Raw genomic sequence first — 13,807 nt, forward strand, 5'->3', positions numbered from 1 at the left:
TTGTCAAAGTGAAACAAAAAAGATCCAGATAATTTATATTTTAATAGATCTTTTTATACTTGCAAGTGTAATATACCCCCTTAAACTTGTATACATGTTACCATGGGCAACCATCTAATTCAAAGTATTTTGTTGTGATTATATGTCATTTGCCAACTAAAGTACCACATAATTGTAAAGCAAAAGAAAAATGATGCATGATTAAATTTTTATATCTAAAATGTGAATACTGAAGTCTATTGTCTCTACTAAATTTGCATATTATGACTAAAGATGTTTGCTCTCTCCAAGTAGAAGGAGATAATCTGTAAACAAAAATGACCAGGTCTCAGCAGAGATTTTTAATTAGACCTAGGTCTGGACTTTGACTGGGCCACACCTCTGCCTGAATGTTTAATAAAGGGTGTTGTCCTGCAGGAATGGCACCTTTGCCATAATTTCAAGTATTTTGCACTATAGCATGTTTTCTTCCGGTATTATTCTGCATTTAGCCACATCCATCTTCCCATGTACTCTGACCAGCTTCCCTGTCCCTACTGAAGAAAAGAACCTTATGACATAAAATGTATGAATGTTCAAGGAAAACTATGAAAACTAACAGCCGATGAAAAACGACTGCTTTGTAATTTATTTCTGTGGAGCATACATGTCGAACACAGAGGGGAACAACAGGGTGTTATTATTGGGATGGCTCATTAATTTACATTTTTCTTGCTTAAAAAAAGAAAAAAGAGAGAGAACACAGTAATATCACACCTTTATTATATATCCACATATTGTGTAGGAAAAAAACAGTGAATGAACTGAAAAAAATAACAGTATAAGCATATTGAACAATTTTTGAAGCTTTAAATCTGTTAAATAGTCAATAATGAGGAAGAAACTAGTTACATTTGCTTGTGTGCCTGTTAGGAATAAAAATACTTTTAGGTTTAGTTTTACTACACCACCACAGGATAAGCGGACAAAAATGGATGGACGGATGGATTTACTAAACCAGAGTTTTTGCCTTTATTTGAATAATACTAATATTTAGTAGTTTCTTGAGTAAAATTAAGCAGTCAAAACCTAGCAGAACTAATGTAATCATGTTTTACTCTGAAGTACAGAAATATCTTGGAAGCACTTTTAAATCAGCATTAGCAAAAACCAAAATAGAGTGTTTTAGAGGGAAAAGATATTTGCGTAACATGTCCAATTAGTGACATTCAATAACAGAAATGAGCAGTAGATGAAATCATGTATGTTGCAAAGTTACTTCTTCCTTCTTCCTCAGAAACAGCCGTCTTGGAGTCACATCCTGCTGTTCTGACGCAATCTATGCTTCTGTGGCTGCAGGAGTTTTTACCACATCACTGTGATATTAAGAAAAAAAATCTCACATGGGTCAAAATGTCATGTGCTTTAAACCCATCTTTTATTTATAGCTTAAACTGACATGAGGCCACATTTTCTCAATAGTTCTCTGGAACTGGTGACTAATTGGAATAACTTCTCCGTCCTTACTGCCTGTCAGGGTGAACGTGGCGCTAAGCGATACCTGAACTTGTGGTCCGCAGGGAGACTCAAACCCAGTCTGGAGTCCCTCCTGCTCCTGCAGATTTGCCTTTGAAGATCCACAGCAGAGCAACTATCACCTCTGAGTATGTAGCCCAGAAACAGCAGCTTCCCCTTGAGGTACATCTTTGGGGCACACACACAAAAATAAAGATTTTATGTTTTAACATGAGCTTTGCAAATTTTCCAGACAAGCAGCCAACAGATTGACGGTAACTTAAGAAAGGCTCCAGAAATCCACAGTTCAGGAGGGAAAGCATGTCTCAAATCTGGCGAGAATTACGATGGAATGGTTCAGAAAGATGTTAGAAAAACCCAGTTCAACTTCAGGCCTAATGAACAAAACGTTAAGACTCAAGATACACACTTTTCAGATTTTCATTTGTACAAAAAAAATAAAATAAATAAAACCAGGTGTTAAATCATGCAATACTTTGTCTTTCACATAAAATTTAAATACATTAAGTATGTAATGTCACAACAATTTAAAAAACAAATCTGTGGATGTAAAGAGTTTTGAAGGGCACTGTGTGTTTTTAATGGGTTGAAATATATGAAACCATTAGAACTTGTTCATATAAAAAGCTCTTATTTTTATCTCCATAAAGCAGATTGGAGCTTTTTTTTTTTTTTTACAGTGTAAATATTTTTACATCTCCCATATGTGTGTGCGCTAGCAGCAATCTTTTCTGAGGATAAGATCCCTTGAGTTGCAGAATTTAAGTGCTGGTACAATTTCATGCTGCGCTGACTTTGGTCACTTTTGTTTGATTTATGGAGAGAAGAGTCATTTTTCACTGCACGGCACAAATCAGCCGAGCAGATATCATGACTTTGGGCCAAAGATTAGCGCTGTCTTTAGTGATTAAGAGGCAGCTCTTCTTGATGCTTGTCAGCTCAAAGTATCTTCAGGATAAATGTGAGACACCGCTTCATTACTGACCCTCTGTGCTCTCTCACGAGAGCTGCTGCTGCCACCACGTGGCTGCAGTGAGGAGTTACAGCGCTTCAGCACGTTGCCGCCTTGCTGCAAAGTCTGCAGTGATCTTCACCTACCAGGAACATCCCAGGAGCGGCACCGTGTCGCTGCTGCAGCAGCAGAACGTTCTCCGGCCCACAGCCCGCCGTCCCGTCTGACATCTCGTACCTGACCAGGCGAAAAGAGTCCATCTGGCACTGGGGTTTGAAACACAAAACAACCTGTTACAGGGGTTTTCTCTAAACTGCTGACTGGTCTGCGTGTCAGTTTCTGTTCATCTGTTTATGCAACACAGCTTCTATCCTTGAAAAAGTGCATCAGCGTCAATAAAAAATCCTGCTGATTGAACTTGATGTTGACAACAGTGATGCGACCTGATGACGATGCATGCCCTTCTGGATAAATTAGAGACTTAGTTTGGTATTCTTGTGTGATTATGCATGCAGTGCATTTATCTTCTTTTGACTTAAAGCACTGCAGAGTGTTCTCACACCTGGGTGCATGGCATGGTCCTCTGCTCGTTCCTCCTCCTGTAGAGATCCTCCACATCAGCCCACCGGCCTGCTGTGTGTGTGTTAAGCGGCTGCTGAGGTGTGGTGACACACACCACCAGCATCTGTTTGCTGTCGAGAGGTTGGCCCATAATGAAAGCATCATACTCCAGGTCGGTGACCACTGGCATCAGTGTTGCACTGCAGCAGCACCTCCTCTGCCGCTCCTCCCCCCGCAGGGCAGCTCTCAGCAGAGCGGGGCACGTTGCGAGAGGGACGGAGGGAGCAGCGGGCCCCCCGTCTGCACCACAGCTAGCAGGAGGAGTTTCAGGCTCAATGCTGCGGGAGAGAGTCACTGACCTGGGAGACGATCGACAATCAAAATACGGTTGAAACCAGATGTTCACATTCGCTTTGTGCAGAAACACACACCAGATCTTAGCTTTTGACATTAAATCAGACTCAGTGTTTCCTGTTTTAGGTCAATTAAAATTATATATTTGCTGCATTCCCAGAATAATAAAAGAGGGATTTTTCTCATTTTATTTCACATTTTATTTTTCTTAGAAATGTTTACTCGCTTTCTTCAAATTCTCACTTTTTGTTGCATTTAAGTGAACCAGAAACACACCTGTAGATGTTTTTTTTTTTTTTTTCAGGTAACAACTCAAATCCAAACTGCACAAAAACACAAAATCCTACAAAGTATTTTTTGTCTAGTTTCTGGTGCAAAATTAACTCACAAGTAACTTTTCAGCAAGAGATATGAGCTTGTTTTGAGTCAAATATTCCTTAATATTGATGAAAAAGTACTACATATAAGTAAAATAATCGACGAGATTAACAAGACATTTTTATTAGTTAAAATGTCTTGCGCCACTGGCAGATTATTACTTATAGCTAATACCTTTTCATCAGTATTGAGGAACAATTGACTTAAAACAAGTTAATTTCTCCATGAAATGTCTCTCTGATTCTTCTAAGACGGAGCATGTAGAGATATTTCTGTTCATTCTCCCTGACCTAAAACAGGAAACTTCTGTCTGACTTAATACCAAACATCCATCCATCCATCCATTTTCTGTTCACCCTTGTCCCTAATGGGGTCGGGAGGGTTGCTGGTGCCCATCTCCAGCTACGTTCCAGGCGGGAGGCGGGGTACACCCTGGACAGGTCGCCAGTCTGTCGCAGGGCAACACAGAGACATACAGGACAAACAACCATGCACACACACACTCACACCTAGGGAGAATTTAGAGAAACCAATTGACCTGACAGTCATGTTTTTGGACTGTGGGAGGAAGCCGGAGTACCCGGAGAGAACCCACGCATGCACAGGGAGAACATGCAAACTCCATGCAGAAAGACCCCGGCCGGGAATCGAACCCAGGACCTTCTTGCTGCAAGGCAACAGTGCTACCAACTGCGCCACTGTGCAGCCCTAATACCAAACATGAAAAATAATAATAATTGTTTTAACAGTTTTTGTAAAGAGGGTCTTACCCTGGTTCGATGTTGCCATGGATTCGAAGGGGTCCGATTTGTGTGACAGGAGGCTCCTTTCTGCTTTCCTTTGGTCTCCTTGAAACAAACAGGTTTGAACTATAAATTGATCATTTGTTCAGGTTTGTATGCCGTTTTGCATTAAGTTTTGTTGTTGTAGTATTATTATTTTTATCCGTTCCCTCTTTCTGGAGAGCACTGGATTTAATTTAGGGCTCATGTGTCAAACTTAAGGCCCGTGGGCCAAATCTGGCCCGCCACAGCTTTTTATGTGGCTCTCTAGATTCTAGACAAACATTAAGTGTGCTTAAATATTATGTTATCAATCACATCAATGCCATTTTTATCTGTCTACTGCTAGATTATATCAATCAGTCCCTCCAGTTTCTTGAGAACTATTGTGGAAATTCACGCAAAATCAACAAATCTCCGACTTTTTTGCGCTAATACATAATTGGGAGTTTATTGCAGAATTTTCTGAAATTGTCAAAAACTTTCTTACTTGTGCTAAACAGCTTTAATTTAATTACAGTCCATGACCTATGCAGCGAGTAATAAAAAGTTGCATTTACCGTCATAAATAGGCGCAAATATAGAAATTATTACCAAATTAGTACCACAAGCACTTTGATTTTTATTGCAAAAAAAATCACAAAAAAAATCACAAAATCCTGGGTGCACTGAAAAGATGTTTGATTATATTATTGAATTCATGAGAATTCATTTTCTTAATTGAAGAAAGAAAAACTCTTATACTCACAAACTCTTATATTTCAAGAGTTTGTGAACAGGTTTTATCAATACATTCTGGAACAACCGGCCCTTTAAGAGCATTCAAGATCTTGATTTGGCCCTAAACAAAAATAAGTTTGACACCCCTGATTTAGGGGTATCATATTAAGGGGCCTAGCAGATTGTATAATTTCACTTCATATGTGTTTGAATATTTAATTAACTCTAAATAAAAACAAAAAACAAACTTTGAGGTTTTTGATCAATTATGAGATGGTTAGTGAGGTAAAAACAAATGAAATCTCTTTAGATATTTATTGCCCGAATCTTACCAAAGGTCACCCTGCTGATTTATTAATGAGCTAATAGGACACCAGCAAAACTCTCCACATCAGTCAGCACCTCTGCATCTGGACGAGGCGGTCCTGACGTTTCTCTGCTGATGCTGAGTGGCGTCCGTGACTCTCTCTGAGCTCATCCCTCCTGCTTCTCCCAGAACGCCGCGGCGCAGCCGCTGCGCTTTTGGGTGAGTTTGGGGAGGGTAGAGCAGCCGACTGCGGCGCTCGTCTCGGCCGGGCCCGCGGCGGGGCCCCTGGCAGTCGCTCCGCGTCAGGACACTTGATACCTGAAGGAGAGGAAGAGGTCACTGACGTGCGCAGCCACCGAGTGACACGAGTGACCGTGAACAGGATCCCGATGGAACTATTCGATAATGTTGAGTTTGCAGGATGAGGTGATACTGGAACGTTTTAGCTTCAGCAAACTACTCCTTACAAGCCCACCAGGTCGGATTGTCTCAGTTTCTGCGCTTTGCACCAGGGAAGAGCTTTCTGAAGTGTGCAGACACATTATAGACGCAAACAATCGTCAAATACAGGAAATGATGACTAGAAATGATTATCCTGCCATATTTCTGGCGCCCCGTCTAGTGTAGCACCCCTATGTGTTGCATAGTTTTTGCAGCACTTCCTTGCACCATGAAATGCGTCTGGCGTTCAGCATCCTTATGCCACGTTGTCATGTAGTGATGATGTGGGGATGAATTCAGTTTGTGGTTACCGACAGCAACGCGATAATAATCCAACCAGCCCTCCGCAGCATCCCGTACTCTCTGCTGTAGCCCCTGCAGCTCCCGCACGGCGTTTCTCCGTCTTCTCCACAGAGCAGACGGCTTCACCTGCTTCTCCTCCTCACTGACCGCCTGGTGAATGAAGCCGTAGAAACTTAATTTAGTGACTTAAGGTAGATGTTCATGTCAAAGGTACTGATAAAAAAAATACATTAAACCTGTGATTTTGATCTAAAATCCCTGCATTCTAATCAGAGGTGTGTAAAGTACCCAAAAATTATACATAAGTAAAGTAACTTTTACTACAGTAAACGGAAAAAGAGACAGTCCAGGAAATTACTCAAGTCAGAGCAAAAAAGTATTTGATAAAAATGGCCCTCAAATACTGCGTAACTGAACAAAACATAAAAAATTTTGATACTTAAAAATTACATCAACAGATGGACCAAAATATAAAGTTACTTTGGTATTTTAAAGACAAAACAAATAATAAAAAAATGTAAATAACATTTTTACAAAATAAAAAATCAGGCAAAATCAATCAATCAATCAATTTCCAAATCAATTTCTTTCAATACAAAACTTGTTAAATTTTGTTCAAAACTGCTGCTGTGTGTCTGTGTCTGGTGAATGTTTGGTTAAAACAAGCTTGTTGTTCATTCAGTGGTAGAGAGTCCAGGAATTTAACTTCATGATGAAGTTTTAATCAAGTAAAAGTAAAAAGTACCGTGGAGTAAAGCCACTGCTAAAAGAATATTTTTTCCAAAAAGGTTGTTCAAGGAAATGTAAGTGCGTAAACGTAACTAGCTAGTACCCCACTCTGGTTCTGGTGCAGTAAATAAAAGGTCCTCACAGGTGTTTCCCTCAGGCTCATTTTGTTCTCTGAGACGCCAGCAGGACTTTTTTGCTCCTTTAGCAGACGAAGCTCCTGAGCAGCACCTGAGCTGAATTTGTTTTCCGCCTGTAAACAGGGCTGCATGAAAAGCTGATTTTAGAGAGAACTGTTACGAAAACCTTTTTATTTTTGTAACTACAGGAGAGTTATGATCTCACCATTTTCTTCCTAGTGACAAAACGAAGAGGAAGGTGAACACGCTCCTCTTCACATCTGAAGCTGAGCACACCAGACTTCCCACTGAACAGCTTCACTGAGATCTCCTCTGAGACCTGCGGGAATCAAAGAGAAGAACTTATTGTTCTTCTCTTTGATTCCCGCAGGTCTCAGAGGAATGAACTAGTTCATAATCTGATGACCAGAGTCTCACGGTTTGCCGCTTTCAAGAACACTAAATCTACTTGACCTGTCAAGAAATCTCAAGACAAAATGCAAACATTTCCGTTGCCATTTCTACAACTCACTGCGGCCAGGTTGGGGTTATTTAACATGTCTGTGTGAATACTTCAACAACGTCAAGGTTATTACATCACTTACGATGTTATTTCATTTTTACATGGACAAATAAAAAAACAACTTTGCTCATCTTTTGTTTATTCAGCTGGTAATTCCCACCTGCATCATAATATTTCTCCTCAGTGGGCGATATGTCGGCCAGCTCCACTCCTCCGTCGTGTTTCCGTAATTGTCGAACCTGAATCCTCCGTCCTGATCCCACACGGCCGAGATGGTGGAGCTGCAGGAAGAATCCAACAAAGTGTGGCGACAGAGTGATAACAGGTTTAAAGCTTTACAGCACTACTTCTGCATTTGTAAATACAGACAGAACAAAAAACAAACAAAAAAAATATTATTTTCTGTTGTCATACAAATATTGCTACCTACCTAGATCGTTCTTTATTACATTATTACACTGAGCTGAGAGAATAATTACTGGCCCTCAAACAAAGTGTGAATGTTGAGTGATAAAGTCCAGAAACATCATCACCAGAAATGTTTATGAGACTTGAACAAAGAAACATAGCTATGAAAAAGTTCGAAAAGTAAATAAAAAATAAAAAACACCTAACAAGAATAGAAATCAATAAATAAATAAATTGGGGGCCTGAACTGACCTGACGGCGTCTGTGACTGCCCCGTGTCCAAACGCCGTGATGGTCAGAAGAACGGCGGGACGCTGGCCGTCGCTGAACACGTTGGTGTAGAAACCTCCGTGAGGCAGACCGGAGCGACTCTGGCACACCGCCACGCAGCCGGACGGGTAGCTGAGGCAGCAAGGTCAAGGGTCAAGAGGTCAACTCCTCTGACACATTTTACGCCGTGTTTACTTGGACTGCCACTTGACATAAAACAATTACGAAAGGATACTAAATAAATGAGGAGCCATCGTTTGTCCTGTAGTGCTGCTTCCTCTGGACCGGATTCATTTCTGGTATCTGGGGCAAAATGTCAACCAGAGGGGCAACTGCCATCCTTCTTCTTCTGTCATTAGTAAGCTCACCTCCTCCATCACCATAATCACGGAGAATAGGAGCTGTACTCGGATCTTGCTCAGGTGGAGGCAGATTTCTGAACATTAGGGCCATAATCATGTTTTAGATCCTTTCTTGAGTAGCTACAGTGCCTGGCTAAAATATTCATACCCAAGTACTGCATAATTCTAAAATTATGCAGTACTTTACGTTGGTCTTTCACATAAAACCCTAAATGTAAGGTGACAAAGTACAGTTACTCCTCGTTTAAATTCTCTTTAGCTTGTATTTGTAAGGCCTGAATAAAGTAAAGTAGCTCCTCATTAGCCACACAGTTGTTGAAGCTGCAGAAGAAGAGAGTAAAAACCCACTGTGGGTTCCGGGCCGCCCTCAGCCGCTCCGCCACCCACCGGCTCACTCTCATTATCTCAGGTTCGTCACAGCGGTGCTGCTTTGGCTGAGCGATCCCACCTGGACACACACCACATCCCGCTGAGGCAGCAGAAGCGCAGCAGAGACGCAGTCAATAACACAACGCTGCAGCGCCGCGTCGTACCTGCATCCTCGCAGCTCCAGACTGAGATGGAGATCGTGACGGCTGTGGAGTTCAGAGCGGGAATGAGTAGCTTTGTCATCCTAGTGGCCCAGTGTAATTTATTCACACGTTAGATTTGTATGAGCACGTAAGTCAATGAACCAGGAGCAACTCGATAGCCTCGCTGCCATCCATTCACAGAGAGGAGGGCCTCTGTACTGCACTCACACATCTGATTTGGTAAACCAATACCTTCACTTCCACCAGGCTGCAACTAAAGCAGCCCTACAGGAGCGTTTACAGCTACAAGCTTTTACTGAAAAGTTTGTAAGTTGGCTGTGGAGTAAATACTCAGATTTTAGTTCATTTTTAGGATGCTATTTATTTCTGCATGACTTTCTCTTTTAAACACAGTATAAGATGTGGGTTAGGAAGATGCTTGATGCTTGTCTGGTTTCATCTAGTTAAAAGGGCAGTGCTTTCACCCCACTGTCGCCACATGCTTGGTCAGCAGAAGGGATTATTGTAAAGTCAGAGGCTTGATAATAACAGCTGACTGTTTACCAATTAATTAACTGAATCTGGTGTCAGTATAATCCAACAATGACTATATTTGACTATGTCTAATTACCGTATTGTTTGGAGTATAAGCCGCTACTTTTCCCCCACGCTTTGAACCATGCGGTTTATAGCGCGGTGCGGCTTTTCTGTTGACTTTTCTTCAACCAGCAGGGGGCTCTTAAGCAGGAAGTGAATCATTGGAAGTCAAAATTGGAAATCAAAGAAGAAAGCCCTCATTTTCATTTAGAACAAGCGTATGCTAGCAACAGACACGACGGAGAAATTTCTTCAAACTAATATGATGCAGCTTTTAAGTTGAGGGAAATAGAGCCGCTGCACGTAAACTCGGCGTGAACGCAACCATGGTTCGGCGTTGGAATAAATCCAGCAGATTTATTAGTCTGTGGAAAACCGAGACCGGCAGAAATACCAGTGGCTTATATAATTTGAACAAGACAGATATTTTAGTCATCTTGCATCTATGCTCATTTTCACGTCTCCATCCGTACTCATTGGATTTATTTTTCTCCTCCTGTTTTGTCTCAGTTTGAACATTCTGTGGTAAAATTGGTCTTTTTGAGACTTATTGTGGCCACTGTCAGTGTTTCTTTCACTGTTTTGCTTCTCATTCTTGATCTTTCTGTTCCTTTTTGGACCGTTCTTTGCATCGCCTCCATGCCACTTCAACTATTTTAGATTTATTTGTTCGCCTTTTAAAACTCTGAAGACTTTTTTTCTTTGTCTTATTTATTATATATTCTCACTATCATCAAATGTCACTTTATCTGCCTCGAGACAACTGGATTATTATTTATTATTGTACTTTGACACGTTCAAAGTACAATTCACCTTATGCTAAATTCACCTTATGCTAAATTCACCTTATGCTAAATTTACCTCCTTTTGAGCTTCGTTTTTCCTTTCTTTCACTCTGATTTGCTTTATCTTTTGTGAGAAATGAACCAGCATTTCTCCCCACGGAAGAGGTCCTCTCTCCTGTTTCCTCCCTGGCGCCGTCAGACACCCGTCGGGGTGTTTTCTGCGTCTCTGGGGATTCTTTGGGCCTCCTCTGGTTCCCTGTCATCGCCGCTGGCCTCCTCAAGCGGAGCGCCGCCCCTGCAGTCAGATCGTGCCAGGAGTAATCCAGGATATTGACAATGCCGCGGGGGATGCGGTCGTCCTCCGACCACTTATGCTGCGAAAGCAGACGAGCCAAGTCGTTTAATAAATGAGGGGCCGCTCGCCTGTAGGCGTCCATTGGATCCTTTGGCGCGGCGCTGACAGATGATGATGAAGGATCATGTTCTTCATCCTCACAGGCTATACCTGAGGGGTTCTGGTTGCTTAAACTGTTACTTTCACCTTTTTGGTCCTCCTCTTGCTGACTGCGAGGAAATGGGTTGTTGTGTTAGACGCACAGCTCAGCAGTAAAACTTACAGGAAGGATCTTACCACCTCAGTGGCGCGTCTTCCAGCTGTGGTCCCGCACTTCTTATCATGAAATTTAAAATGTTGCCTTCAATCCGATTTCGCCTTGTTGGCTGTAGGGAGGTAAACAATGAATGTGGATTAATTTCTTTTAAAATGCAGTCTGCAGAGTGAATGTACGGAAGCCCACCTGGTCAAAGAAAAACACGGGGCCACCTCTGGTCGCCTGCGCGCCAGCAGAACCCAACATCTGGAGGAAACAACCCGAATTTAAGCAATAAAATTGATTCAACTGTTTGAACACTTTTTATTTAGATTAATCAATAACATTCTTATATAAGTTTAACACTTAACAGACACTAAAATAGGCAATATTTGTCAGTTTATTAATCAGCATCTGCAAAAGCAGCAGCTGGATTTAACAAGATTTCAGCAGATTTTTAATGCGTCATAAATACAAACTGTTTTAATTAATTTGTATCAAGTGTACAACGTTTCAGGTTTGGTTTGACCAGCATATATACAATGTGTCTCACTACAGTATAGGCTACGTTAGTTTAAATACTAATAGATAGGCTATTGAAAATGATCTTTTTAATAAAAAAAAAATGTAACAGACTGAAACTTTCTTGAATATCAAGCCGTGTTTTAAAGGCTCTTGGCTCAGCGTTGAACAATTCGGGTTTAAAGAACAATCTTATATTTAAAATGTTGAACCTGAAATGACCAAAGGAAGAACAAATTCATTAAAAATGGTGAAATCGCCCTTTAGCTTAGCAGATGAGAAATGCACAGATAGCCTGACAAGAAGTTTATTTGCAATCCATGTCCTGACAAACAGCTCAAGAACTACTTCAAACATTTTGCTACGCTTAGAGAGACAAACGCCTTCATGTTTAGGGCTTATAATGACAGCAGGTGTCATTTGGGGAAGTTTCATGGATGTAATGGATTCTCATCAAATAGAAATGTCTGCTGAGTCCTCCCTTGGGAGAAGAATCGACATTAGTTAAGGATTGTGACTGAAGTGTTTCCATCCAGACCAACTAATTGGAGGCTTTCTGCTCTTCTTCCCTCTACAATGGAAAAACTAGAACAATAAGGCACAAAGTTTCAGGAAGTCAGCAGGACTTCAAAAGCTGGACCCGCTCCACGGCACGGCAGAATTTGAGGAGGAACCAGAACAAAAGGAGAAACCCGAAGCTCTGCTCTGACAAAGCTGAGCTGTAACACCGTCCAGTCTGATCATCAGATGACATTTCTTGTTTTAAAGTCAGAATTGCCAGGTTGTGATATCGATGGGGCAAGACTTCATCGACGGAGAGCCTGGTTTTCTGTCTCTCTGTTGCCTGACAACCAGAAAGTGAGGTGGGCCCGTTTTCCTCTGCTCTGTTAATTCTTATAATATACAGTAGAAATAAGATCTTTATGTACAACATATGATGGAGCAATGATCATTTATTACATTAAAACAATCAGACGCAGAAATCTTCCATTTCACAAAGCATTTGTTTTTGCTTTGCGTCAATATGTATAATTGTAATTACCAAGTGTATTTAAGCCGATACTGAATACCAAATAAAAGTTACATTTTTATTCCACTCTCAGTAAAAACAAAACAGACAGAAAAACATATACTTTCCACTTCTACAGACCTACCTCTTTCCTACTGTGCTCACCTTGTTGCTAAGATACGCACTCCTCTGCACACGTCTCCTGGTTTACGCACCATCGATTCATCAGATGCAAAGGGTATCTGTCACAGTGCAAACAGGAAAACATCATCCCCGATAACAGTTGGGGCCCTGAGACGTTTGTAGACCCGCGGAACAAGAACCGTGCCGGCCGGGCTGCCGCTGTGGCAGTCAGGTGTTCACCGCCAGGTAACCCGAAACCCTGACGCGCCTGGAAGCTCAGAGAAAGTGAGGAGTGCAACTTTGGGAGGCCACCCGCCACGAACACACACACACACACACACACACACACACACATCTAAGCGTTTGAGCCAGGACAGGCTTAACGTTGAACTGGGGACCAAAGCAGGACTTGACTTGAAGTCCCGTCACTGTTTTCTTTTTTCTTCTTAGTTTGAACTTCATGGATTTCTCTACTCACTCAGTGTTCTTCACAAAAATGGTCACAAAAAATATGAATAAACGCCAGCAGCAGAAACAAAGAGTCTTCTGAGTTTCTTAATATGTTTTAGTTACATTTAAAATTAGTTACTAATGTCAATGTTTTTCAGTTTTTCTCGATTTCTCTGTTTAAAATCTTAATTCTCATCGCTGTTAGTTTAACCTCTTCGACATTCAGTCATTTGTGAACATCGCATTAGCAGTTCCTCATTCCTTTCAGCAAAATACAAAGCCTGATGATCAACGCCTTCAATTCTCTGCTGACCATAACATTATCGTTTAGTCATGTTATCTCGGTCCAAATGAACTGAACTTGTGAATAATCATTCCACGTAAAACTAATAGTCCTCATGTAATCTCCAGTAAAAAATACTGAACTAGTTGTCAAAATCTCTTTCAAGTGTCACCAAGATCTGAAACAGAGTGAACTGTAATATTATAAACAAGGTA

General features: G+C 41.2%; 2 protein-coding genes across 2 annotated transcripts; both read right to left on the reverse strand.

Moving 5' to 3' along the window:
- Nucleotides 1–631: 631 nt before the first annotated feature.
- Nucleotides 632–9,333, reverse strand: LOC114152981 (uncharacterized protein C3orf20). Its single transcript, XM_028031183.1, has 14 exons — nt 9,255–9,333; nt 9,070–9,169; nt 8,595–8,795; nt 8,342–8,491; nt 7,842–7,962; nt 7,385–7,498; nt 7,185–7,304; nt 6,322–6,463; nt 5,665–5,887; nt 4,531–4,608; nt 3,030–3,387; nt 2,614–2,733; nt 1,541–1,683; nt 632–1,355 (listed from the first exon to the last, which is right to left on the reverse strand). Exons 1-14 carry the CDS (start codon nt 9,331–9,333, stop codon nt 1,319–1,321), a joined length of 1,986 nt encoding a protein of 661 aa, XP_027886984.1. The 3' UTR covers nt 632–1,318.
- A 1,338-nt stretch (nt 9,334–10,671) lies between these two features.
- LOC114152997 (uncharacterized) lies at nt 10,672–11,551 on the reverse strand. Its single transcript, XM_028031207.1, has 3 exons — nt 11,413–11,551; nt 11,247–11,335; nt 10,672–11,179 (listed from the first exon to the last, which is right to left on the reverse strand). Exons 1-3 carry the CDS (start codon nt 11,470–11,472, stop codon nt 10,672–10,674), a joined length of 657 nt encoding a protein of 218 aa, XP_027887008.1. The 5' UTR covers nt 11,473–11,551.
- Between the last annotated feature and the right edge of the window lie 2,256 nt (nt 11,552–13,807).

This window comes from Xiphophorus couchianus, chromosome 2 (genome assembly GCF_001444195.1).
Source record: "Xiphophorus couchianus chromosome 2, X_couchianus-1.0, whole genome shotgun sequence".
NCBI lineage: Eukaryota > Metazoa > Chordata > Actinopteri > Cyprinodontiformes > Poeciliidae > Xiphophorus > Xiphophorus couchianus.